General features: G+C 39.9%; 3 protein-coding genes across 5 annotated transcripts; 2 read left to right on the top strand and 1 right to left on the bottom strand.

Annotated features, from left to right (window-relative positions):
- The first annotated feature begins 4,293 nt into the window (after positions 1-4,293).
- Positions 4,294-8,632, top strand: zgc:114130 (uncharacterized protein LOC570332 homolog). Of its 2 annotated transcripts, none has more exons than XM_061046423.1 (2): positions 4,294-4,484; positions 5,616-8,632. In XM_061046423.1, the coding sequence occupies exons 1-2, from the start codon at positions 4,431-4,433 to the stop codon at positions 6,834-6,836; spliced, it is 1,275 nt and encodes a 424-aa protein (XP_060902406.1). In that variant the 5' UTR covers positions 4,294-4,430; the 3' UTR covers positions 6,837-8,632. The 2 variants fall into 2 exon arrangements, with proteins under 2 accessions (XP_060902406.1, XP_060902407.1); XM_061046424.1 differs by lacking the exon at positions 4,294-4,484 and adding an exon at positions 4,550-4,691.
- A 5,779-nt stretch (positions 8,633-14,411) lies between these two features.
- On the bottom strand, positions 14,412-18,601 carry trappc6bl (trafficking protein particle complex subunit 6B, like). The gene is made up of 7 exons (XM_061046422.1): positions 18,462-18,601; positions 18,085-18,182; positions 17,726-17,793; positions 17,514-17,631; positions 17,136-17,219; positions 16,687-16,780; positions 14,412-16,507 (listed from the first exon to the last, which is right to left on the bottom strand). The coding sequence occupies exons 2-7, from the start codon at positions 18,178-18,180 to the stop codon at positions 16,476-16,478; spliced, it is 492 nt and encodes a 163-aa protein (XP_060902405.1). The 5' UTR covers positions 18,181-18,182; positions 18,462-18,601; the 3' UTR covers positions 14,412-16,475.
- Positions 18,602-18,714: 113 nt separating this feature from the next.
- bloc1s3 (biogenesis of lysosomal organelles complex-1, subunit 3) lies at positions 18,715-20,987 on the top strand. Of its 2 annotated transcripts, none has more exons than XM_061046420.1 (5): positions 18,715-18,793; positions 19,003-19,118; positions 19,221-19,407; positions 19,842-19,942; positions 20,416-20,987. In XM_061046420.1, the coding sequence occupies exons 2-5, from the start codon at positions 19,005-19,007 to the stop codon at positions 20,596-20,598; spliced, it is 585 nt and encodes a 194-aa protein (XP_060902403.1). In that variant the 5' UTR covers positions 18,715-18,793; positions 19,003-19,004; the 3' UTR covers positions 20,599-20,987. The 2 variants fall into 2 exon arrangements, with proteins under 2 accessions (XP_060902403.1, XP_060902404.1); XM_061046421.1 differs by having other exon boundaries at positions 18,775-18,904.
- Positions 20,988-27,756: the final 6,769 nt, after the last annotated feature.

The following is a 27,756-nucleotide window of genomic DNA, read 5'->3' as shown; positions in this document are numbered from 1 at the left end:
AACCTGAATCAATAGGCATAGCTTTCCACCCTAAGTGAATACTGTAATCAAAAAACACATAAAACATTTCTGAGGCAAAAAATTGCTTCATTATTTCATCCCATGTCTTCACTAAACATATTTTTTTCATCAAAGCCAAGCCAGGATTTTTTTCTGTCAACCTCCCCTGTGCAATGTCACCTCTGTAAATCTCCTCTAATATCAACCAGATGTTGAACCTGCAAATGCTTTCCTAATGACAGCTAATTATTTTACTTCAGGAAGATTATGTGACGAAAGAAAGAAACTGCGCCCTGTGACACGTTTGTGCATCTGGCAGGTTAATCGCAAACCTGTGCAAATCCAGTGTTAAAGAAACCATCTATTGCCACCTATTCCCTCCTTCAATCCTTCAGTGCCTACCTCTTCCTCCCTCTCTCTCATTTCCCCTGATTCTTCTAAACAGCCCACCCCCCACCCAATACTGCCCCTTCATCCATCTCCTCCTCCAAACAAGTCCCTCTATCCCAGCCATTCAAACCCTCTGTAATGTCTGCTGTGTGTGTGTGTGTGTGTGTGTGTGTGTGTGTGTGTGTGTGTGTGTGTGTGTGTGTGTGTGTGTGTGTGTGTGTGTGTGTGTGTGTGTGTGTGTGTGTGTGTGTGTGTTCGGGGGTAGAGTCTCAGAAGGCGGCGGGCCATTCGTTTTTTAAGTTGGTTGTGCAGCTCATTGAGCTCATTGTGCTCCTAAGGCCCTCTAGCCCAGCTGGACTCAACAAGAAGCAAGAAATCTCTTTCAAATCTCTCTCCTCCTTTCTCCGTTCTTGCCCCCTCCCCCTTTTTTCTCCAGAAACCACCCCCTGTCCCTCACTCGCTCCTTACCCTGAGTAATCCCTAACTCACCCAAAAGGGATTTGTTTAAAGAAGTAAACTCTACTTGCTGAACCAAATAGCTTGTTTAAAGATATCACTTGTTTACTTTAGCAAATTAACAGCTTTCCTCAAGGCAGCCAGGTTGTTGACATCTTGCTAATGGCTTGTTGTTCACAGTGGTGGTCTTCATCTCAGGGTAAAACAAACAAACATGTAGAGCCAACCCCTTAAGGCGAAGAACTAATTAGGGCTATGTCTTTTGTGTTAGCACCAAAAGGTCAATCGCAATATAATTAGGCCTTGTTGGCACTTGGAATTAAATAAAACTTTGGTCCTAACAGAAGTTAGTACAGGAGTAAACAACTTGCACACTGGGACCCTCTGAATACACTTGAGGGTGTTGTGGAAATGTGCCCACCTATGTGAAACGTTTTTGGTGGCCATACTGTATATGAGCTATTTTGAGGTCAGAGTTAAATGCCTTCCCCCTCCTCCTCTTTGAAGAACTGATTCAATACACATATCAACATAAGTATCCCCCTCCGTACTGCCTAAAAGGTGGTATCGGCTCGTCAATGAACTTATCGGAGCTGCTGCATTCGTGAGCGCCTCCAGCCACTGTTGTTTGTTTACACAAACAGAAGGGGCCGCTGGCACTGTAACACAATGTCAAATATTATGCAGGAGTAGCAGATGCAGTGTGTAATTTGAACTTTGTTATGGCGCTCTTGCAAAATTGTTACGTGTAAAGGGCTATACTATGTACTTTTTTTTGCAGGTCATTCCCTCCCACTCCCCCCCCCCCCCCCCCCCCCCCTTCTGTTCTTCCATCACTCTGAACCCATCAATAGTCCTTGTAAGTGGACGGTCTGCAGCAGCGTAGTCATTTTACACATTGGGGAAGTGAGAGAGGCACGACTTCTAAACAAAAAACAGCGCAACCTTCACATACACACACACACTCTCAAACACATGGACACAAACACAGGGTTTGTTATGGCATGGCAGCTATGATATTTACAGTGGCACTGTTTCACCTCTGTTATAGGCTCGGCAGAACAACTTCGCCCCACCATTACGCCGCCGCCTCCTTTTACATTGGTGGTATTGGAAATCTGATAACAAAAGGTCACTCAAGGTGCATTAAGGGTGCATTCTGATGCCAGGTGAGAACTCTCAACTGGATAGCATTACATCATCACAGTTCTGGGGGGGGTGAGACCCTCTGTGAAACAGACACAAGCATGTGTACACACATAAACACACACACTTAACGGTGACAACTTGGCTGGACCAAAACAAAGCTTTTCAGCAGGCTTTGTTCCCAGCTGAACTCATTTTCTAAAGTGGCTCGGGGCTCTGAGCTGCTTTCAAGAACTCTCAAACTCAAAGTGGAGGCTCAGCATTTAAAACTTTTATTCATCTACGCAAATGTCTGAATTTTTTGAGAGCTTTTGTGGGACTGTATATTTTTTCCAACTCATTTGCTCAGGCAGTTCTATTTCTCAAAAGTAGTAGGCCAATACTTAGTCGGAAAAAACATCAACTCACTAGGTAGCTGTCATGAAGCCTTTAAGCTAAGTCATCAATATGATTACATCTGCAAATTCTCCTCCAAAAGTCAAAATGATGTCTTTTATTGCAGCCGTATTTGTTGCAATAATTCTAACCGTACAGCAGGAATCAAACCCATATATCCAGCCATATCACCGAACTGTACAGAACAAAGTGAAAGGTGTTTCTTTCCCTGCAGTTGCAGCAAACTGTCTGCTAACTCTTCAGGTTACTGGGCATACTGGTGTGATCCTGTTTACAATCCCAGAGGTGTGACAACTTCACTCCTGGCAGACTATAGTGTGGGTGTGTGTGATCTTAAAGTTCTATCTCTGTGAGGACAAAGCTGTTTTGTACCAGGTAAATCAGGGCCTTTTTTTTGTCAGTGCCTACTTTTTACATGTACTTCCATTCTAGAGTTATGGGTTATAACTTGGGTTTTGATGAGTTGTAGTAAAAGATAATTTAGTTTAGGTCTTCACAAAGATAAAGTTAACCCTCTGTGTAAGAGAGGCTGCAGTTATCCTCATGGCTTTCACACATCTACATTTACCTTTGAAATAAAACACTTCACTCCTCCTTGTCTGTCTCAGAGGGCTGGGCTGTCTCCATACTGTCTTCCCTCCCCATGTGTTCACTCATCCTGTTTTTCGCCCCTCTTCCTTTTCTTGTACTTGTGATTGCCTTTTTGTGGGTGTTTGTCTACCTTCTGTTGGCTTGCCTTTTTCCCCCTCAACTTTCCCTTTTTTACGGCAAAAAACCGTAAGACTTTATGATCTGGTTTAGCTAATTGTATACAAGAATATCTAGCCCATGAAGGAGTTTTATTTATCTAACCCTAACCCTTCCACAAGCAGACATTATTACACTGCAAGATTGTGGCTGAAAATAATATTCATATCACTATTACATTTGATATCCACGATTATATTATTTAAGCAAAATACTGTAGGCTACTTTTAAAAAATATGAAAATACTTTTGGTGATATGGTTGTCAGGCGTGCATTTGTTTTTGTGCACATTGCTGAGAGCAATGTGGAGGAAGCATGGTTAGCTAAAACAATGAAGACACTTGGATGACAAACTATGGCTGCTGACAAAAAAATGCTGTTCTGCAGGCCTAATTATTTGTCTATATACAATAGGATAGAATAGGATTTAGTTGAAAAGGGTCATATTATACCCTGTTGGCCTGTACTAGCCCATGGACTATTGTTTTTGTTTAACATGATCTTGTCCTCCTCCTCCTCCTTCTTCTTCTTCTTCACTTTCTGGACTGTATTCGTCTCTTTTTCTCATGTCTGTGCTTTCTTTTTGGGTTTGTCTTATACTTATTTTTTTTGCTGCTGCCATTTTGGCCAGGCCTTTGCTCGAAAAAGAGGTCATTTGATCTCAAGCAATTCTGCCTGGTAAAATAAAAAATAAATTAAAAAAATAGGACTGAAAGCCATTAACGTGCATATATTTTATCCCATGTAGCTGCTGAAAACATATAAAAACAGTGTGGTAAAATAAAAAAAATTATCTACCTACATATAATTCCTTTAGTATATTTCAATATGTATGTCTTAAAAAACGAATTAGGTCCGTGTATTAGCCAAAATGAAAAAAAAAAAAAAAACCTTTTGCGAAAAGTTTGTTGCTTCCTGAAGCTAACTTTATATCCGGGTATCAGCATGATTCCTTCAGTAAAAACAAGCGTGTCTTTATGCAGGCTATATGGACTTAAATAAGCTATCCTTTTAATATTACTACTTTTCATCGAGCAGCGAGCCCTTAAGTCACTCTTCCAGGATCTAGTGAAATTTGAAAACAACTTTCGGCTGACTCACAGAGGCGTGGGAGTGGCCAGCAGCAGCACTGTTACGTTTTAAATCCACACGTGGTCTGGGGTCTTGGGCTTGTTTAACACCACACAGACAACTAGAAACTTCGGACCAACTCATGCCAGCTTGTTGCCCCACGTCTATCACTGCGGGGGCAGACGAGATCGGACGAAGCTTTTTTTTTTGGATAACTCAGCGAAATGCCTTCTTACCCCCTCAGCCAGTTTTGTGACCTGGAAGAGATGATGTGCAAGGTAATGGAAAACTCGCAGGGAAAAAAAGTTCAGCGAGGAGTGGAGCAAAAGTTAGCTCACTTGCTAGCAGCAATGCTAACCCTACGCTGCTGGCTCCTATTATTCGTCCTTTAAAGTGTTGTGTAGAGGAAACTATTGTTCAATTTTAAACGTAAAGTGAGAGCTAACCTGTCTTGCAGCGACCTGTGTGGTTTTATTGAATGTAAAGTACGTCTGACGGTAACTTTTCTTTTTACAAAGTATAACCTTTGTTTGGGGGTTTCTGTTTGCATACATCGTTAAATGACCCCTTTTATACTTTCTACATGCTGAGTTATAAACTATGTGATTAGGCTGTCTCAGTTCGCTGTGTTAGTGGTTAAGTTAGTGTTCACAACCACGGGGTCAATGACGAGTTACAGCTGATATATCTGCGGCTTATTATTATTATTATTATATAGGCCAAACAAATTGAATCAAAACACCGTAAACAACCATTAAGTAGTAAACTTTTCAGACTCCAAACAGTAGAAAGAAAGAAATGAAGTTTGCATGCAAGGTGGATAGCATGGAGAAGTTTTTAAATGAACTGTATGGTAGTAACTAAAGCAAGTGTTGTGACCTGTTTTTTGATGTTAATGTTACTGTACAGCACCGTACTGTCGCTTGTATTTGCCCTTTTCATAGTGGGAGGTACATAAATGTACTTAGTGACAAATGTAAGGCTGTTTTCTAAATTTTTACATTGCAATTTTAAATACTATGATAGATTTTTTTGCAGGTTTAAAAAAAAAATAATAATAATACAGCAGTCGACTGACTACAAAATCCTAGGGGCTTGCACGTTTGAATAGCACCACAGTTGTGTCCCACTGCTAAAATTGCAAATCATCAAATAGCAGCAATGTGTTTATTTAGCATATTGTTATGTCAAATCATTGCAGCCCAATCGTTGGTCGTGACTCATGAAGATAAACACATCTGGTTTCTACTGTACAAATACATTGCGGTTACAGTTCAAAGTAACATTACTAGTCTGCTTTGAATATTAAATTGAAGTGGATTCTATGTCTGGATCTTGTATGTGTTTTCATTTAGATATTTATTGTAAAATGTATTGGCTAATGTATTTTGCTTTCGTTTCTCTTGCAGCACTTGTTGAATCTTGACATCAGGGAGCAGAGTGGACCTCTACCATCGCTCAGTCTCGCCATGAGAACACCAGATTACAACGGCCAGCCAGGCAGCAACACATCGCTTTCTCTCTCGTCCCTCTCCTGCCTTTCCACTGATCTTGCGGACAGAGCACTTCTGACCTCCAACCTGTGGGGACAGCAGTCAAAAAGCTGTCTGCCCTCCCAGCTCGATAATTCCAGCCAATTGGGAAAGTCGGGCTTCTTTGCCCAGCGCTCCATCAGCATGGTGGAAACCAGCAGTCCCGCAACAGCAAGTCAAGGCTGGCCTGGGTCTGATATGAATCATTCCCAAAGTGACCTCAGCCCTACCGCCATGAACAGTAACTCCTCCTCCCGCTATAAGACTGAACTGTGTCGATCTTTCACTGAGAGCGGCTTGTGCAAGTATGGTGGAAAATGCCAGTTTGCCCATGGGCTAGATGAGCTGCGGGATCTTAGCAGGCACCCCAAATACAAAACTGAGCCATGTCGTACATTTCACACCATCGGCTTCTGCCCCTATGGGATGCGCTGCCACTTTGTCCACAACAATGAGGAAGAAAGGAAACACTCCTATTCTCGTTCCTCCTCGTCCTCTTCTTCCTCCTCATCGAGCATTCCCTCACAGCAGCCTTCCTCCTCCTCCCGCCCGAACAGACCACCTCTGGTCAGACAGAGTTTCAGCTTTGCTGGGTTTCCTTCTACTCCTCACCTTGCCGCCCTTACTGCTCAGCCTTCTCCTGCCACTGCATCTTTCACGCGTGCTCCATCAGCCTCTCCCCCTTCTTGCGCTGACGTCACTGACCTCTTCTCTCATGCCTTCCTAAAGATGGACTCTGCCTTTCAGGCCTCCTCTGCCCCCCAATACCAGCCCTCAGTAGGCATGGCCATGGCAGCAGATCCCTGCTCTCTATTCCTACCTTCCCCTGACTCTGGCTGTTCTCCATGCGGGCTTTCCCCGACCACCTCACCTACCCTGAGGCAGAGTCCCGGTTCTATCGGCGCCTTTCCAGGGCCTCTTGGCACCCGATCCCTATCTTACACCTCTCTATCAGACCAGGACCAGGATGGAAGCAGCTCAGCTAGCTCGCTCAGTGGCTCTGAGTCCTGCAGTGGCATTAACGATGCTAACGGCAAACGTCTGGCGGTATTCAGTCAGCTTTCTGTGCCTGAGGATCCTACTAGGTTCAGCCTTTAGACTAAGTATATACATTTTTTTTACATAGAGATACATAATCCAGGCCCTTGCTTACACAATATATGCAGAAAACACATACCCTTATATATCCATATCAAGCACACACACAATGCTAACAAACACTGTACCCATAATATGCTAACATATCTCACACATGCCATCACTGAAATAACCTACAGACATTCACCTGTGTGGGGTCAAAGTTAACGGAGACTTACTGACTGACTCAGAACGCTCATTTAGATTCACCTATCAGATTTCTATGGTTGAAACATCACCGCGTAAGGGAATCTGTGATGCCGAAACTTAAATGTGTGTAGCCACCAAAACATATCAGTGCAGGAAGCGTTCAAAAGCTTCATTAAATTAGTATGCTGAGGCAGCAAATTGCAACAAAAGTATTGTAATCACAGTGTGATTGCCTGTCGTCACACTTTTTTTTTTTTTTTTTTTTTTTTCTTCTTCTCCAGACCTTCTGTGTGATCTTAAGAATGTGACAAAGCCAAAGATATGTTTGTAGCTTAAGAGCTTTGATTATGGCGGTACAAACACACAATGTGACCTATGTTTTTTTCATTGACTGTTTACACAGTATTGTTTATAAGCTGGTGAGATTGTTTTTCTTTTTGTTTTTTTCCCTCGTAACTGTACAGTCAGAGGTTCTGTTTAGATCACTGGCTTCCAACCTGAATGTTAAGTTTTTAAACAACTGAAGTGCCTGTAGCGTTATTTAACAGGTCATGTTACAGCGTTGAAACAATATTTGGTGGTTTGTTAGGAGAGATGTGAGGAGGGGTACGAGTCTTCTTTTTTTTTTCTCCGTGTGTAGTTATTGTGAGTTCAGGTCTCTCTGTTGTTCAGATTACTACAGTTGCCATTCTTTTTCGATCTCTGGTGCATTATTGAATATGACCAAGTGCCAAATGACCAAATCTAGCCTGCCCTGCAAGAGGAGGAACAAAACCAGGCATAAGCCAATGTTGATGAAGTGATTTTAACTGTGCGACTTTTGCCATCTGAAAATGTATGAGCTTTAAAATATAAAATGTGCCAGGCAGCAAAAACAGCAGCCATTGTATAAAAAAAACAAAACATCCATCAATATTGAAAGTCAAAGATACCACCTCAAATGACATGCAATGTATTCTGTTACACTGATATCCCCTGAACTTAGCCAGAGGCACTTGGCATTTCAGGAAATATTTGGATTGTGGCGCTAATGTCAATTTAAGATTATTTAAAAAAAAAACAAAAAAAAAACAACAACAACAAATGTTCATAGAAGTGGGGTTATTTTTCCTCTAAATGCAGGTAGCACAGGTGTTCCATTTTTTTTGATTAACATTTCTGTTTTTTGTGACCCCACTATCTCTCCTCCTCATTCAGTATTACTTCTTCCTGTTACGGCTTTGTACTGTCATGAATGTGTAGCGTCCTGGACACAGCACCCAGGTCTGTTGCCTTAACTGAGCTAGGTCCAGCATTCTGGAGGGTTAGTGCAAGTATGCTTAGTGTTATAGAAATTTTACTTAGCTGTGTTTTGTGTGTTTTTTGATGTAGTTGGTTAGAAAAACAGACACTGCGCTGTTATTGGTCTATTTAAAATTGCCTTTTCTTCAACATGTTTGAGGCCTGTTTAGTGGTAAAGGTGATGATCTTTAGTAAATTAATTTTTCTTTAATTTATTTTAACGTATTTATAGAGGACTTTGAGTTGTAAATGCTTGTATCAAGTTTAATATATTTACTTCTTTTTTGCTTTTTTGTACTGGAAATAAAGTTGTTTTTTTTACCCACTTTTCTTGTTTGTCGTGGTTAATCACTTTCTAGTGGTTTCAGGTGAGATCTACATGACGGTGTTTGCTCGGAAATTTTGCAACAGCTTGGAAGTTACGAGACTCGTGCATGTTTCCTCGAGTTTATCTTCCTAGTTTGTATATATTGTGTTGGCTGTCATATATATGCAACAATGTTTGAATGCAAGGTGCAGGAAGGAAGCAGAAACAAAGGAAAGTCATTTATGGCTTTCACTGTAGATCACATTATCATGTACTGTATTTAAACCAGTAGGCAAGTATAACTATTATTTCAGCTCACTCTGAAGTTTCTTTCAGACTAGGGGGAGTAGACGGAATGATCATAAGACTGAATATCTTTTTTTTTTTTATCCTGCAGCACAGAAGCACGTTGTCTAGGAGAGTAACTCTTGTCTTATGTAAACCTCCAAAATGTCCTGACATTGTTTTTTAAATACAAAAGATACAAATGGCATTTAACTTTTGTTTATATCTGAAAATTAATACAAAGAAATCACAAGTATGGCAGTAACTGGACAACTACACTGAATAAATAATGAAACATAGCTAATATGTTGTGCCAAAAAACAACAACAAATGACATTTGCCAAAGCTTTTTACCTTTATATCATTCTAAACACAGTCCAGGGCAAGAAACGTGCATTTCTAAGTAATACGAGACTGAAATACAAAAAGGTTCTTCATATTTCCAGATGAAATTGCACAACAACCCAGGAAATGAATCATACCTCTGTGGTGCATTCTCCGCTTAAAGAATGTGCTTATAAACCCAGATGTGCTGAATGATTCATAACGGAGAACAATTCTTGTTTTCTTTTCTTCCCTAATTGGACATGTGGGCAGTCAGAAGTTTTATTTCACAGATATCACAGAATGAAGGGAGTAGGAAAGTCTATAAATGATTGAGTAAAGGCAAATAGCATATTATCAAACCACACTTTCTAACTCAAGTAATGTAGGCTAAGAGGTACATACAACAAAACTGTGCTGGTATGATTAATGTTTTCATTGACATTTTATGTATGCAAAAACGGACATAAGTATAGACTGATTAGTGGTTTCTGCCACAACAAGTCTGGTGTAAAAGAGCAAGACACTGGTCTGTGTGTGAGTGAGTGTGTAGTCATGCAATTCAGATTTCATGTGGAGATAAGAAGTCTTTTGTTTAGGGTTTAATCTGACCAATCCTCTGCTCCCACCCATTTCCCTTCTCCTTCACTGCCTTCACTCATTACATCCTTCTTTCTCACTTTGTTCCCCTTTCCTTTCCTTTAATTGCATCTCCCCCTACTTCTCCACTTTCTACCATGTGGGTAGTACTGAATAGCAGTCTTGTATGTATCTGGTGAGTAATGCATGTTAATGTGTGCTCATTGAATCCAACTGTACAGAGCCACATTCTGGTTTTTATACTTGTACATGTCAAACGTAGAGAACTATTGGGTATTTAAAAGTGATTGGCTGAAACTACAATGACACTTTATTTTCTTCAATAACATATTTAAAAAGTAATTATTAGAGCAAGAAGAGGAAAAAAGGAGCTTAAAATGCAGCCTCATGGTTGACCCCTGAGGAATCTCTCTTTCATACACACACAAGCACAAGAGCCATTATCTTGTCAGGATTAACATGAGATGGGCTGCCTTGGAGTGATTAGTGGCCGCAAAGGGTTTGAAGGCATGTGTGTGCTCGCATGGTTTGTGTGTGTGTGGGTGCTGTTTTGTGTCTGATAGACATTCTCCCACACTCTTGCCCTGTGGGACGTAGGAAAGGCAGGCAGATGGCTGTATTCAGGTCCACCATGGGTCAACATATGGCCCTGACTGACACAGGTTGTGTGCGTGTGTGTGAGAGAGAGAGACAGAGAATCACACTTTTACTATGCATGAGTGGAGGAAGCTGAATGAGTGGGCAGGGAGGAATAAAAAAGGCAAAGTTGTTAGAGCAGAAAAGAAGCTCTGAGAAGAAGAAAAAAAGGTGAGATAAAGAAGCAATGGGACAATCTGAGAGAATGAAAGCAAGTGGGCGTCATCATGTGAGATCATACAGGCTGTTAAATACAGCAGGTTTGTCATGGAAACATTTGATGTTCTTAAAATATCAAGCCAGCATTTTTAGGCAGGAGACTTTTTTAATTTAGTAGGCTAATGCACGCTAAGAAATCACTTTTGAATAAAACAAGTAAACTAAGACAAAACAAGATGCCAATAAAGGGTTAAACATAAAAACTTGATCAAAGATTTAAATAGTTAATAATTCCCTAACACAGCAGATGTAACTGAATAAAACTAGTTAGCAATTAGTAGCCAGCTAGCAGCAACTGTAGCTCCACTAAGTACACAATTTGATGCTAGCTTAATCAGCTAAATGATTACCACGCTACTGCTAGCTAATTTGTAGCACACTACTACTTAACTTACAAGAGTAATCATAGTTAAATATGAATCATAAGCTACTTTCCATAGACAGCATCCTTGATTAAGTCAACTAAACCAATTTCTTGACATGCAAGCACAAGCAAGAAGGTAAACAACTTCTTAGCAATTAGCTAGCTTTTCTACAACAGACAAAGTTCTGTCAAAATCAGCTAAATGATAAACATCTGTTAGCTAACCTAGCTTCTAGCTAATCCCAGGAATAGAAATATTTTGATAGGATACATTTCTAAGCAGACTTCATTGAAAGCATCCTTCTGTTAGCATCAACATAGTATCCTAGCAGGCTATTGTTTTGGGAGTAGACCTACTTTAAGTTACACTTCAGCTCTGTTTGAAGATTGGATATTCAAAAGTTGTAGCAATAATTAATTCGAGAAGTCATACATTATTTTTGTGTATGATTTTAAATTGATGTGTAGCCTACAACATAATTAAAAAATGAATTTTAATTGCACTTGGTGATTTCAAAATGTAAGTGATTAGTAAATTGAGTTAACTGCACGGAGAAAAACCTGACCCCGAACAATAGTCACTGTCACCTTCTTCTCACACTACAAAGGACTTCAGCCAGTCTATGTGGACAGTGTTACTGAATTTAGTAAGTCATCAATTTGAGAGGATGAATGCACGTTTTACTTACACACAACCCAACCCCTTCCCCTTTTTCTTCTAGCCCCCTGAACGGCCCTCCTCCCTCCCAACCCTCTATTCACTGTTCCCCTTTGTGAGTGTATGGGTGATATTGTGATGCATGAGGAGAGCAGGAGGAAGGGGAGCGAAGCCGTGCAGAGCAGCACAAAACATCTGCTGCTGAACTATCCGCCTTCATTACTCAATCCCTCTGCTCCTGGACCCCTTCCCTGAACTCCCTAATGTTTGTGAGCCATTCAGGTACAAAAAAGTTCTCCCACCCACACCTCCCCTCACTATCGCAACTTCTTCACCACCGGACACTACCTCTCTGCCCCCCTCCCCCTCTCCTGTCCTTTAATACATCTCTCATTTCCATCCAGTCTCCTGTAGGGGCTCTTCATTCTCTCCTTCCAATTTTCCTCCAGCCCGTTCTCTTCTCCTTCACCCACCCATTACAATTCTGCCCCCTCCCAGGCTTTCTCTCTAATCCCTCCTTCTGCTTGTTTTTCTTTTTCCCAGAAAGGATTTGGGCAAAGTGTTTAATGGGTTGCAACAAATGGGCAAAACAGTGAGCCACAGTCAGGTGCTGCACATGTATGCAGGCACCTAGCTGAACTTCCCTGGCTATTTTTTTCCTTCGCAGCATTATTGGTTTAATAGCAAGTAAAAAAAATAAACACCTTTCTGTCACCTATGACGCACTATGCAGATCAGCAGGCTTCGAGTGTTTCTTCAGAAGTCTTTTAAGAACTCTTGTCTTGAGGGCCTCCATATTGCAGCAAGGACATTACTCAAAAACAGTAAGGCTCTCATTGAAAGGGCACTCCAGCAAACAAGTAATGCACTTCAATGAAGTTGAAAGACTTGCAGAAAAAGTATTGAAGATGAAAAGAAATACAGAAAAAGGCAATGATGTCTGATTTTTTATTCCATAGCATGGGTCAAGCTCCAAAGACATTTAATCCTAAACTCTCACTGATGACATCATCCGGGCTGTTTTCCTCTACTTAAAAAAACAAACAAAAAAACAACCCTTTAAATGTTCCCTCGAGAGCATTCAAAGACCAATTAAAACTCATCATGAAGAGGAAAATCTTGATGTGAAGAAACGGCCTAACCAACCAAAAAATTACCTTTTCAAGACGCAGTCTTCTTTCCTCTCACTAGTTTATGAAAGTATTTTGTCTTCATGGTGGTGTTTGTGAACCTACTTCAGTAAGTTTGGCGATTGTTTTTCGACGATTGTTTAATTGTGCTTCGAAAAAGAGATCTACACAAATGTGACAATTTTTTTTTCAATTATAATGTATTTTTTTCACATATTTAAAAAAAACTAAGCTTGTCAAGGCATATGTAATATACAGATATCCTGCTAAAGCTTTTTTTTTTGCTGTACTACAAACAAATTATGGAGGGACACTTTTAAATACAAAGCATTGCCTGCTGTTTAGCCTGGATTTGGTTATGCTTTTATGGAAATCTTTTATCTGCAGTGTTTTAGATTGAAAAGATATTACTAGATTTACTCCCCAATAGTCTTAAATTAATTGTCCATAATTGTGTATTAAACATTGTCAACATTACTTTGCTACTTCTGCTTCATTTGGCCCTACACTATTAAAGGGATACTTCACCCATTTACATTAAGCATTGTATCAGTAGTAAACTGGTAGTATTTTTGAATGGTCATGTATCCAGCCCTCATTTCACCCTGAGACTGGAAAGTTCTGTATTTCTAAGTCTGAAAAGGAGCTTCCAGTGACGCAAATATCGTCATATTGCGTCATTCGAAGCTGTTGCGGTAAGCGGTGTGAAACTACAACGCTAGTTCCTCATATTTTCGACCACTGAAGCTACAGACCAATCACAGATCAGTGGGTGGGAACTCACTCCCAGAATCGAAACTTAACGTCCGCCATATTGCTTGGAAGCTATGCATTAGCATGGTAACACAACAATGCACCGCAAGTTGTTTTGGTTTCATGCTGGTGCTCAAGGGCGACATCTACTGGATGTTAAAAAAAATCGCATATAAAGCCTTTAACTTCCCTGTTATACAATTCTGTTTTAAAGGCTTCATATGCAATTTTTCATACTTAAATATAATAGAAATCAAGTATGAAAATAACTCTGAGTCATAACTGTCTACAATGGGTGTAACACCCGAGTCCCACTGTCTGTGATGCTTTTCGAGTTTTCTGAGTCCTATCTTCAGTTTGTTTACATCGTCAGGACGGCCGGCTGACTCCTCCCCTCGAGTATAAAAGTTGTTTAATTGAGGGACTAGAGAAAAGAAGAATAACATACTGTACTCACTGCTTAACTGTGTTTCTAGATCACGGTCATTTCGGGTAAATTTACATGCAGTGTGAAGATACGAGCATAATAAAGATCGCTAGCATTAGCATGCTAACACAACAATGCACCGCAAGTTGTTTTGGTTTCATGCTGGTGCTCAAGGGCGACATCTGCTGGATCAAAAAATCGCATATAAAGCCTTTAATGTTGTCATCCATGACAACAACTATTGAGTCAAATATTAAATGAACGACCAAGGCCTTGGTTTCTTATGCATGTTCAAAAGAAAACCTCTATGTTGACAGTAATTAGTAAATGTGAAATGAAGCATCTACATGTTTTTGAAACCTGAGCCTGAGAGAGAAACACATTTAAAGCACACTAAATCGATCAAATCACAAAACCAACCTTTATTCTGTAAACTATGACACTCATACCAAAGGGATGCTGGAATAAAGACAGGGGACTTTATTACAGGGAGGACAAATAAAAGGCAGTGTGAGCTCCATAATGCACCTGCTGCAGTAACGTCCAGGTGGTGCCATGTCAAAATGTAAATATAAAGAAAATCCAGAGGATTTAAATATTTCACCAGATCTGATGACAAATAGGACCTGGATAAGCTTTTTGGAAATTCAGACTTACAATGACGATGGATTTCTTGAAAACCGATGTTTTAGATTAGCCTGCTTGAGTAGAAGTTGGATACTGAATATACAGGAAGTGCAATCCACTCGCATACAATAGTAACCTCTTAATACCGAACTCATGATATGGATCAAAAACATGAAAGAAATATTAATAACTTAAGCAGGGATGATGGGAAAGGGACCTACAGTTACACAGTCAAGGAGAAAGAAAAAAAAGTTACAGAGAGAAAGGAAAACGTTTCTCTTAAATCACTTCAATGTTGTATAATGTCTTTATAACACAATGGAAAAGTGTGATTGAGTCGTGGATTTATGCCTTATTCCTAAAATACAATATAATGATAATTCCTTCATTTGATTTATGGGAAAATTGATTCATGATTATTTCTACAACAGAATATAAAAAGGGTTTTGTAAACATGTTGCGCTATAATAGATAGATAAATAATGTAAGGTGACAAAATAATATATTTTGAAAAAACTCCTTAGTTAAGACTTTTTTTGTTGCAAAATCACCATAAAAACACGAAGAGTGTTTCTTATGGCAACGTTCAGTCATTTTGGCTCAACTATAGGATGAGTCTGATGTACAGATTACGAGACACAAGACTTGACCTGTGAACTGTTAGAGCAACAACCCATGGAAATAATGACAGCTTTATGTCTCCCTCTAGTGGCACAAAGAGAAAACAGTATCAACCCAAGAGGTGGATTTTTGGAGACTAGTTTTTTTTTTTCCAAGACATTATTATTCAGTTTTAAGAAAATTGTTTAGTTTGGATAAATACATATATAAAATGAAGTGAAATGTATGGTCACATAGATGGACTCATATTTGATAAACAAATGTAACAATACATCCATGAAGGAGGATTTCAGTCTTACAACATGTGCAGCTTGCTGTAACTTAGGAACAATTCTTAACTATATATTTTAAATTTCACTGGTGTACAAAGAACACGCAGTGTCGTTACATTAAATGATAGCCTATAAACCAAGTTTCAATAGTCAGCTCTAGAATGTAATACAATAGAGGTAGCAGATTTACAAAGTAGAAGTCACTCTAAATTCATAAACTGTTGACTCATTCTGCCTGTAAATAAACTGAAATGTAAAGGACCAACAGCATGCATGAACACCCAGCTCTTATAGGCAAACAGCCACAAAGGAGGGGAAAGCACCAGGAACTGCCTGCAGGTTTGTCTGCAGAAACACTATTGTTGACTAATGTTTCTATTTACCAGGTGTAATTACTTTCAGAGATTCTCTATTGTTTAGCAGAATGCTTACAAAAAAAGGTATGGCAGTTGATAGTCCTGAAATATCCTTTTTTTTTTTTTTTAGTAAGCACAGTCCTCTCAATTTGAGGACTCAATATTGCAAAACGTAACAAAGAACACAAAGTTACCGTGTGATTTGCTATACATTCACATTCTTGTGTTCACAGTTTATACTGTATCTTTCAAAGCGTGGCCAAGTGGGGTCAGTCAGCGCCAGGCTCCACTTATCAAGTGAAAACTAAAGTCAAAAACATCATACATTATTTCACTCAGACTCGAGTCAACTTCTATTAAAAAACAAGAAGACGAAAAAGGATTAAAAACCAATCCGGTTCTGTATCAGAGCACTTAAGGATTAAACCTTTTTGCCCTGAAAGGTGTACCTGGTTGTCAGAAGAACCTGTTAGACCCAGTTGTTGTTTGAGTCCTTCTGAGGCTGGAGAGGAATTACTATCCTATCTTTAGGATAAACAGAACCCTACAGGACCCTGTTCCTTAGCACCATGGCAGCAGAGAGGAGCCGGTCACAACTTCTGAACCACTACCTGGAACTTACCTGGTGAGACAAAATGAAGGAGAACACGGGTTTGAAGCTTATTTGAGGTATTTTTTTTAATTTCTTATAGCTCATAAGAGTGACGGCACTTTAGCTATTTGACTAGCCCACAAGAATGCTATGTCACCTCATTATTTACAACTATGAAAACACCATTGTAGGGTTCTAATTGTACTTACAGGAGGGCATAATAGAGACCTCAGCTGTCACCACGCTGTCAAGACCCAGGTTAGACAGAGCTCCTCTCACCACCCCACACGAGAAAGCGAGGTACTGCAAGGAAACCCACACGGAAACACCAGTTAACCTAATTACAATAAGATGATATTTGCTTCCCTAAGCTGTCACTTAACTGTAAGTGAAACCTTACATATAGCTGGACTTCGTAGTATAGTGAAATCATCACGATCGCTGTCATGCTCAGTGAATGCCAATCTTTTGAATTTATACGGCTCCATTTGCGGGAGTGTCTTTATTCCTGTTTACGCCTTCTTGGTGATCTGATCACAAGGGGACAGTATTTAGAGCTGTCCACCAGTGATCAGATCACACAGGTCAAAAGACAAACTCAGGCACAGACAGGGCCTTTTGAGTGTGCATGTCAGAAAAAGAGAGAGAGTATACTGACCTTAGGAGCCTGATCCAGGTACTGTTTTCCACTGGACAGCTGAGTAAGCAGGGAAAACTTGTTGTCTTGCAACACATATGTGCCCTATGGCAGAGGATACAAGCAAATAAATAACCACTGTAACAAATTTCAACACTAAATGTGAATGTTTTCAGTTTTCCCAGTTTCAGTTAATTAAAAGGGGATTAACGTAGTCTATGTTCTGTATTGAGTTTTATTCAAGACTCTATGTTCACCTTTGATCTGCAATAAAAAAAATGTATGGCAATCTTTCACAAACAAAGTCACAAAACAGAATAATTCAATGTTCCTGTTGTGAAGAATACTGAAACAGAGCCAGATGTTAAACTCTTGTTGTACCGTTCACTCTCAATTTACCTGATGGTTTGTTCTGAGGTTGTCAATCTGCCTCCTGAACACCTTCGTCCAGAAGTCTTTACAGACAAACTTCATGACATCCAACTCATCCTTGAAGCTCGGGGAGTCTCTAGTCAACCTAAAGAAAGAAAGCAATCCACATCGGAAATTAACATCAAAAAGGATGTATGTTTTTTTTTTAACTTTTGCACATGCTGTATATGCTCGTTTACCTCTCAATGAGTCCTTGTCCCACCCTGAAGCCCATGCTTTCAAGGACAGAAACACACGCCGCCCTGTCCTGAAGAGAAGACACCAGGGCTGTTAATTCAGTGAAGAACAGGCTTTAAACAGGAATGTTGAAGTGTTGGACTTATAGTGTGTGGTGTTTCCTGTAAAATGTTTGTGCCATATGCTATGTACTGGTGGGCTGCAATCTGACTGCAAACATGTGCTGATGAGCTATCATGCCTGGCATTATTAAACTGAGAGGTGATGTTAGTGTTAGACTCCAAACCACAGTGCAACTCAAGGCTAAGGTCTTCCAGTAAATCCTGTGTTTGTTGGTTATGTGATGGCTATTTAAACACACCTTGTTGTCCAGCTCTCCTTTACTGGACTGCTGCTCTTTGTAGACATGGGACACCATCTCCATATGGAGCAAGTCAAACAGAGCCTCGTCTGCCATTACTGTATCAAGAAAATACAACGGGGATTTTAAAGCCAGGATACAGCTCGAGTATAACAGCATGCCATTATCTATAAAGTGGCTAATAAACAGTAGATGAGAAAATCTGCAGCTTAGCATTAGCTAGACAGTTAGCGCCAAAGATAGCAATGTTACCATGGACGTATAAACTGGTTATCTACCTCGACATATAACAGGTAACAAGGACAAAACAATGCATATGTGGTATAATGGTTTGCATTTTATTAACTCAAGCAAGTAAGCAGTTAAATCTACTATACCCGATAAATAAGAGCTAGTAGGCTAGACGAGGTAAACACGGGTCCACTTCCTGGGTAGCACTCGATATTAATACCAGGTTATTCCGCTGGATTAAGAGCCCACGTATCACGAACTGTTGCAAAGCGTGTATGAAGTACCTATTACAATGTTTACAATGTCGGTGTACGCCGGGGTTTATTTTAAACGAACTCTTGTACGGCTGGGAAATCTTCCAATAGCTGTGTGTGACGTCACTTACCATGTGACCCAAATGGCGCAGATCGGATTGGTCGTTGTAAAAGAAACCACCCTCTCGTTGCTCATGTGATTTGTTTTAGACTTCACGGACAAGGTTTGACAGTTTTTTTTTGGTTTAATCGACTGTTTATTATTAAATATTGGGCCATTAGCTAACATAATAGTTTCATGTAGTGTTAACTTGCTGTTCTAGCCACTTAGGTATGTGTTCTTTGTATCAGTCGACGTTGCTTAGTTACAGTCAATTATACTTTGTTTCTATGTCGCTAATGGAATTCGGTTGTGTGTGGTTTTTGCCCTCAGTCATGTCCAGCAGGTATCAGATTGTGGTGCAGGGCGAGGCCTCTGAGACGGACTCTGATGATGAGGTCTACATCACCTCCATGGCTGCTCCTCAGACTGCCACAGTTGGAGCCAAGGTTGTCTTGCAGTCATGCAACTGTGTGTTTTAGATCGAGAGACATGTGTGCCTGCCTGCATCCCTCTTTTCTTGTATCTACAACACTCTTTGTTTTTGTCAGGTTCCTGGGGAGGCATCTGAAACAGACAGTGAGGAAGAGGGGGAGCAGTCAGGCAGAGTCTCTGCTCTGAGCCAGGAGAGTGCTCATATACTCAGGAGAGACCTCCCTCCTCTTATCGTAGTCCGAGACCATCCTGACATTCAGTCCATAGTGGAGGACAGACCGAGCCCCACACACAGGCCACATGGTGAGGAATGGTTCTTATAATTAGGGTGATAAATATTCACAAGATTTATTGTGTAACTGAATACGCTACCTTTTGAAGTAGCCTACATTCATGTTTTCTGTGGCATCTTATTAGCAATTGCAATTGGATAATCTTGCTGAATGAGTGAATATACAGCATACAATAATGGAGCATGAACCCTTCACTGAATAAAACCAATGCATTTGAGCGGTGGTTGAAAGTTCTGGAAGAGCTACAGTTTTGGTTAAAAAAAAGCCTGAGAATATAACAAGTGCTCAAATATTACATTGCCTTATTAAGATCGGATACAATTCGTCAATATTTATTTATGAATGGGTCCTCTCAGAGGTGCAAATAAAACAACGGAGGGGGACAAATCTGTTAAGTGTCAGTTATTACATTTGGAGTAAATCAGTATCTGTTTTGGTTTCCAGGTGACACCCTTTTACAACAGAAGCTGCAGGAATCAAACAGCCGGCTGTATTCTGATGTTGGACTGACACTACGGCAGATTTATGGCAGTGCTAGTAGAGAGGTATGCAGATCTGTTTGACTCAGGAAACTCATTATTCAATATCTAATTTTGGTAGTAAACTTGAATCTTGTGCAACTGAGAGTAGTTGAGCACCAAATGTATTTTATGCTTTTTTACAAGAAAACTATTCAGAATAATGTTGCGTAGACTAGAAAGACATTTTATGCGATCTTGTATTAATTTGAGCATCCAGAGCCTATGACAAGTCAAGCTAATTATTTACTGTAATATGCAAACAGTTAGAATGGAAAGAGAAAAATAAGCCAGTCACAAAGAGGTTCATGTAAAGTGCCAATACACGTGTAACGTCTACCTAAACAGGAGCCAGTATTTTCCTAGACATAAAAAATGTAATGTCTGTATTTCATCTGTAATCAGTGTCTTGTTGTAGATAATAGGAAGTGGTTTGAATGTCTTCATAACAGTAGTTTGGTGTGCACAATAACTGTGACTTTATGTTTTTTGTTAAAAAGGTGCACAGTGCAACAGCTCAGCTGACCACCTCACAGAGCGCCATCATCAACGCTTCCCACAGCATCCGACTAATCCTGGATGACCTGAAGGCGGTTTCGGAGAAGATTGACATCATCACTAGCTGTCAAATACTGCCTGATATTTCCATCAATAGTCTAAATAATTCTACTTCTACACCTTAAAAATGCAAACACATACTGCATTGTTTACAAACAACCCCTATGCACATGAACAATTATATATATTTAACAGCCACACACTATGACCTTGTATCTATCCTTGCAGCTGGGCCAGTGGAAAAAAAACAGGAAAACATTAAGAAACTAAATCCTGCCATGGCATGTTGTCAGTTACATTTTTTTATAATAAATTATTGAAAAAATCAGCAAATATTAGTTTTACCTTACGCTGCACTGATTTTGACAAGGCATATCTTTTCCTATCGTTGCTTTTTTTTCTGGTCCTCTGTGATAGAGCCAGGAGGCAGACCTGTACATGTTTCTCAAGAAATAATTTCTTTACCCCTATGCGTGATCAAATTGCTCAATAAATGTAACAGCCCAAACCTCAACTGTATCCAGAGATGTGTTTCTTAGAAGCAAGGGCCCATGCCTGCTCTGCCTGATGCTTCATTGATGACACTTTTTTAGGAAACTAACATTGGAGAGAATTAAATAAAAAATCTCACGTTAAATTTAGTGGTTACAAAAATACATTACATAAGAAAAAAACATAAAAACACAAGATATTTAGAAAATGTAGAACACAAATGAAATCTGGTATAAAAGCAATGGCCTGAGTTTATGTAGAGTTGAGGTTTCTGAGAAAAAAAGGGGGATGATGCTGATATGAAACCCTTGTTTATATTGTTGACTTATTCCCTTTAACATAAACATTCCTATAATGAAAGCACTCTCTCTCCCATCCATTAATTAGGTATATTTTATTCCATCATACCCATCCATCAACAGCTTCATTATATATCATCCAGACATATCATCTGTGTGAAGATTTGTCAGATAGGCGTGTAGATATACACAAACATCACCACCTGCAGGTTGAGAACTGTGCCTACAATACCCACAATGCCAAGCATGTGGTCGGGGTCCACTTTGCATTTAGCGATTCAGGGGGTTTACTTGCAGGATCGGTCACCTGAGAGAGACAGATTGAGGGAGTGATTCACTTTGTTTGGCCAATCTGCACACTTTTCTATTCACTCGATGCAGAACTAATCTGCTAAACTTTCAGTGTACTGACATGATTCAATCACATGATGGCGCCAGTGATGCAGATAACACAAAACTTGTCTGTATCTCTTTTTCTGCTTTACTTCTTTATGCGTATCAGTTGAGGTTGAATTTGATTTGAGAGAAAGACTGGAATAATATTGAATGCAGCTGTGAAAGAAACCATGTTTCCATGTTTAACTAGAAGGAAAGTAGTAATATCACAACGAGAGAAATACTGTTTCAATGAAATTCAAGCATTCACTGTTGAGGAAGAAAATTGTAAAAAAAAAAAAAAAAAAAAAGTAGTCAAGGGGCGTGGGTAGCCTAGTGGTGAGTTCACGCGCCCCATGTTGGGAGGCTTTAGTTCTCCAAGCGGGTGGCCTGGGTTAGATTTTGCCCTGAGGCTCCTTTCCTACATGTCATTCCCAATTCTCTCTCTCTCTCCCTCCCTGATCTCTGCCTCTATCCACTTTCTCTAAATAAATGCATAAAAAGCCCCCCCAAAAAACCTTGAAAAAACAAAATTTACATCAACTGTGATCGTTTTCACAGTTAAAATCCCAACAGGATAGTCCTACACACAGGCTGCTCTTTCTGGAAATGTACCTCTCTGCTCTTTCTCTATCCTCTGTCAGTCCTCCTTTCGATGGCTGTGTTGGGCATCATATATCAGACTTTAAACGCTCACATAGGCATTGAAAGCCTCTGACAAATCCCCGTCCCACAAAAAAAAAAAGTCAAAATATTCAAAAGGATGACGACTGGTAGGAAGTTACTCCAAGAGCTACAGTCGTGCAAGCGGTCTTCTTTATCTCCGGCTCTCAGAGCTCTGTGATAAATGACAGAATAAAAGGGTAGTGTGTGTCTCTGTGTGTCTGATGAGACAAACAAGGCCAAGAAGCTGCTTGGTTTCACCCTTATTTCGGTGTTAGGTCATAGGTAGCTGCCTCTGTGCATTTTAACGTGTAGGTCCAGTGTTTAATGTTACTGAAGAGTGAAGAGGCCTTTAATACCTTGTGGTGACGTCATTCAGATTATTGTTGTTTCCTTAAGTGTGATGGATAAGATTTGCCATTTGGCATCCATATGTGTGTGCATGTGTGTGTGGACACAATTAGAAGCCCTACACACAGAAGGTCCCAGTGGACCCATTTGTAATTGTTACTCTAACTACCAGCCAATGTCATTCTAAACGTTCTCAATCTTCTCCTACGGCGACGGTATCCCTTTTAAGTCATTATTAATTGTTCAGCTCCAAATAATTGAACTGTAGAGAGAAGAGAAACACGCATACAGTGCAGTGATGATTCTCATCCATCATGCTTAAAGCGGACAGTGTGTTAACCTTTGGAGAACCTTAATAACAGCGACCCACTGAGGCGTCATTACGGGCAAAGCTGTGGGGCACGGGTGAGGCGTTCATTTTGGGTCTTTGTAGTTAATCTCTTTCAGGCCATTTGTCATCCAGTACCACTAGTGTAGGCCATGCAAATAAGAACCTGACCTAATTGACCTGTACTTGTGGAAGGAAAGCAGTTTGAGAAGAAAGGACGGACAACCAGGACTCAGATGTCTCAGTTGAACTAAGAGTTTATTCAGGCTTGTAGAAAAACAGCTATTATAAAAAGTCCTGAAGACAAACCTGAAAAAAAAAAGAGATCAAAACATGAGAAAACTGTCCTTCCTCACAGTCTTCTGATCAGGAGTGACAAATATCAACCAACCAGGCAGCTTATCTACTAGACCAGTGGTTCTCAACCTTTTTTCCTGCAGGAAGGCTGCAGGCTTCGTGATGAAGATACTTGTAAAAACATCAAAATAGGTATATAGATGTAATATTTGTAAGATAAGATTTGTTATGGCAGCTTCACAAAAAGAGAGTTAAAAAGAAGTTCCACTCTTGGTCAACATTCAGGAGTTAGAGTCAAACTGTGTGAGTTAGACTGGATTGTGACTGGGGATTTTTTGTTGTTAACATATATCTATGAATTTATTTCGTTCCATTTATCGTTCAGTTGTACATTCAGTAACATTCATTTAATTTATTCATGAGTCATTTACACAATGAGTTTTTCAGTTGTGCTTTTATTTGCTATTTGTTGCAGCTCTTCAAACAATGGCATCTGACTGAAGCTATCAACCCCAAAAAGCTCCTACAATGCCAAGTGCTGCTACTGATCTATGTTTATGTAATGGCCCTGTTTAAACTCATCATCTCTTTTTAATGCAATCAAACCTTTGCTTCAAAATGACTGGGTGTCATAACTGTAAAGGTTTCCAACCTGATCTCCCAGAGGTGGGTACCACAGAGGGAGTTAAAGAAACAATTGGGTCTATTGATCAGGGACTCTCATTGGATGAAAATGAACATAATGAGTCTCCAGAGACATGACAACCTGGGGTCTTTGTCAGAGGAACCAGCTTCTGAGTTTAAGATTAACTTCTAACATCCTCGTATAACTAAAATATCTCTTTTTAGTGTGTGTGTGTGTGTGTGTGTGTGTGTGTGTGTGTGTGTGTGTGTGTGTGTGTGTGTGTGTGTGTGTGTGTGTGTGTGTGTGTGTGTGATTGTGTGTTTAGAATTACTGGTTGTAAGTCTACATGGAAAATGGGATTAAAGTGTGGCTGTGCAGCACTGGTGGTGAGTAAAAAGATGTTTTTTTTAGAAGAATTGCTTAGGAGGCAGAAATTGTTGCAAAAATAAAGTGGTGGATTTATAGATCAAAAACAACAGTCCCGGGAAAATTAATTAAAAGCAACTAGACTTAATAAACTGAAAGAAAATGCAGCCTCACAGCAAGCTGCCACAAACAACAATTTTCCCCCAGACTCTGGCTGAGTCTACGTTTATGCTTCTCTTGGCCCCACCCTAATTGGAGCAAACCATTTCAGGAATAAAGGGAAGCCAAAGAACAAAATCCCCTCTTAAACAACAATAAATAATTAGACAGCAACATATCACGATAGTATTTTAAGTGGGGAGTTAAATCAGGATATCAACTAACAGTAGAAATGAAACTTGTTTTTTTAGATAGAAACAAAAACACAACACAAACTGAAGGCTCCACTCTGTCCAATTAGAAACAGGTCGATTCACTCATTCTAATCACTCTGCTGGCTGCAGTCAGTCGGTGATTCTGAATTGCAAAGTGCCTAAACAATCTGACAGAAGACAGTCCCTTCTATCCGTGCTGTATACTTTTAGGATCTACTGTTCAGTAGGTGAGCTCAGTAGGCAGATATTTGTTCCTACTTCGTCTGATTCATTCAGTGCGGAAGTGGCATCATTAGCCTGCCTCATGTTATTGACACTCCAACTCAGATGCGATATCCATGATGGCTCAGTAAATAATTGAAAACTTCACATTGCATGTAAACAATTTAACACCTTAACATTTGAAAGATGCGTTCCCCAAACCAGCCGCATCCATCCTCGTTTTTTTTTTTGCCATCCTTGTTTGTTTTGATTTGGAGTCGCAAAGTGTGAAGTGACGTTATACATTTAATTTCGCATAGCATTGTGGGTGTGAAAATTGCAATTCATTTCCTGAAAGGGATGCATCCAAACCATACTGCACAAAACCCGTAAAAAAAAACAAAAAAAAAAGCCCACTCAATGACAACGAGGGTTCAGTCTACTGAAACCCCCTACTGAAAAGTTTGCACTCCATATTGAACTGTGGCTTTTCAGAAAGGGCCCCTGGAGGGAAAGTGGGGGCAGGTGAAAAGGTATGGAGGAACCTTTCACAGTGTGTATGTGTGTGTGTGTGTGTGTGTGTGTGTGTGTGTGTGTGTGTGTGTGTGCGTGTGTGTGTGTGTGTGTGTGTGTGTGTATCAACCCCACAACATATTGATGAATATGATGGTCACATATTTATACCTCATCTTTGTTTACTTATAGAAATTGTGTCAAAATAAAAATGAAAGATAGAAAAACACAGTTAAGCTGTACATTGTTGTTTTCCTCAGGGGGCAAGAAAAGGTATGTATGTATTTACTATTGGCTGGTTGAAAACATGGATTTTATAGTAGCAATATAAACAGATTCACATTAATGTCAAGTAAATGTAAAGATGCCTCTCATTTTTTCTTGTAAAGAAATCTGTACAAGCATTATAGTTGCACTACAATAATTGCATCATTCAATGTGTTTTAAAGTAGTTTCATGGTTAGCATCTTTCTGCAAACCCAAATTGAAGTGAATTCGGACTGAGTTTTAGAACACTTATACAGGTTTAGGATAGGTTAATGAGGATTACTGCAGGGAAAGGATAATATCCAGGAGGTTGCATACAAAGGCACTGCTTGACAGTAATGTTCCTCCAAGGGCTGATAAACTTTAAAATACAGCAGTGGCTCAAAATGTGCAAAGTTTGCATTTACAGTAGGAAACCTCCCTAAGGAGACCCAATCTGACATCACTCATATAATAGTAAATGACTGAATGATGCTTGTCAAGCTCTTATAATGGGGAAGAGACTCTTTAATAGCACAACTTCTGCAAAAAAAGAAAAGTGTTATATTGCTGGTGTCAGATCATTTGTAAGGTAATGAGGATGCATGCTGTTTGGAGGGGGCCCCTGCAAATTTTTATCTTGGCCCCCGACAGACTCCAGAATCGCCACTGGCTGCAGACACAAGGTGCAAAGTATTCTTTGAGAAGAAACCTGTTTTTAGGCCAGCAAAACAGTCAGCAGCAATGTTTCTCTGCCCTCACTAATGGTGAACTAAACTGATATAATGTTATGAAGCTACTTTCCTCATGTCGTCCTGTGGGCATATGATTCAGTTTATAAAGTGAACAGTGATGTCAGTGACTTACATCTTTCCGAACACGCCGTAGCATGTGCATTTAGCAGAGGTCTATCTGATGTAACTCGTAATAAATAAACAGAATTATTAAAAACCTCAGATTTATTTCAAGGCTGGCCGAACTTCTGAGAAATTGTTTCACTCAACAGGCAACTAGGACATTATTTTACTGTTTACATAAAACATCTTTCCTTGTTCCTGTGACAGTGGCTCGGGGCTCAGAGCGGTGGATTGGGTTTATGCTTGAGCTGGCAAACTAACTGAAGACTAAAATGAGAGCACAGAAACAATGGACCAAGGCACCGAGGAGGAGGAGAGATAATAAATGTTTGTGGTACGAGGAGTGCAGAGGGTAAGGGAGAGAGGCACTATAGATTATTAAATCATATAATACATAATACATTTGAGCTGAAGTCAGATGATTGCTGTGAGTGTGTGTTGTTTGTGTGCGTGTGTGAGTGTGTGTGCATTTGCGTGTGTGTGTGTGTGTGTGTGTGTGTGAATGCCTGTACACTGGGGGCAGCCACCCAGATTAGCCAGGTCATTCACTGTCTCATGGGGCGCCTGAGGACACACAGTTAGTTTATCTCGCTGGATGAACATGGCTGCGCACAAGAGCACAGGTCTGCCAAAGCATCGACGCTACTTTTAAAAGAGGGCCTGCTCTGTGGGTGATAACCTTATCTTCACACTGGTAGCGCATTAAAAACAACATGGATTAGTAAGCATCCCACTGACAAGCCAGAAGGATTAAGAGGCGTAAAAACTCCCAGAGGACCTAAAGAGAACAACAACACGGAGCAAGTTTACTCTGAAAAGTAAAAGTGTAAATATACAAATAGACTTAAACCTGAGGCCCATTTGTTGTTTCAAACATCCTCCTTATAGCTATATATTGGTTATCTTGTTAGCTGAAAGAAGCAACTTCATTATGACTAAAGGCAAAAGCATAACCTAGTGAAACAAGCATGACAAAGAAACCTGAAAATATTATCCATTCCATCCATGAACTCGTATATATAGTCCACAGCGAAATGCTCATCTCAATTATGATGAAGCATTCCATGTGTATGTAAGTACAATTAATTAATTAAACATACCGTGCAACTGGGCAAATACCTCATCATCAGAAATATATATTTACATTTTCAAAAGTTTTACATTTAAAAAATTAAAATACCCCCCCCCCCCAAAAAAAAACCCAAAACAAAACAAAACAATGTGTTTAGGTCATTTTTTTGTTAGGATAGTAATCCAGTTATTCAGAACACTTTCCCCGGTGGGCGAGATTACAAC

This window comes from Labrus mixtus, chromosome 9 (genome assembly GCF_963584025.1).
Source record: "Labrus mixtus chromosome 9, fLabMix1.1, whole genome shotgun sequence".
NCBI lineage: Eukaryota > Metazoa > Chordata > Actinopteri > Labriformes > Labridae > Labrus > Labrus mixtus.
Note: the sequence above shows the minus strand (reverse complement) of the source record. Positions and strands in the feature narration are given on the sequence as shown.

Excerpts from the sequence above, each read along its gene's own strand:
- zgc:114130 (XM_061046423.1), top strand. The coding sequence starts at position 4,431 with ATGCCTTCTTACCCCCTCAGCCAGTTTTGTGACCTGGAAGAGATGATG. Across the intron at positions 4,485-5,615 it reads TGGAAGAGATGATGTGCAAG|CACTTGTTGAATCTTGACAT; the intron begins GTAATGGAAAAC and ends TTTCTCTTGCAG.
- trappc6bl (XM_061046422.1), bottom strand. The coding sequence starts at position 18,180 with ATGGCAGACGAGGCTCTGTTTGACTTGCTCCATATGGAGATGGTGTCC. Across the intron at positions 17,794-18,084 it reads AAGGAGAGCTGGACAACAAG|GACAGGGCGGCGTGTGTTTC; the intron begins GTGTGTTTAAAT and ends TCTTCTCTTCAG. Across the intron at positions 17,632-17,725 it reads GGACAAGGACTCATTGAGAG|GTTGACTAGAGACTCCCCGA; the intron begins GTAAACGAGCAT and ends TTCTTTCTTTAG.
- bloc1s3 (XM_061046420.1), top strand. The coding sequence starts at position 19,005 with ATGTCCAGCAGGTATCAGATTGTGGTGCAGGGCGAGGCCTCTGAGACG. Across the intron at positions 19,408-19,841 it reads CCCCACACACAGGCCACATG|GTGACACCCTTTTACAACAG; the intron begins GTGAGGAATGGT and ends TTTGGTTTCCAG. Across the intron at positions 19,943-20,415 it reads ATGGCAGTGCTAGTAGAGAG|GTGCACAGTGCAACAGCTCA; the intron begins GTATGCAGATCT and ends TTTGTTAAAAAG.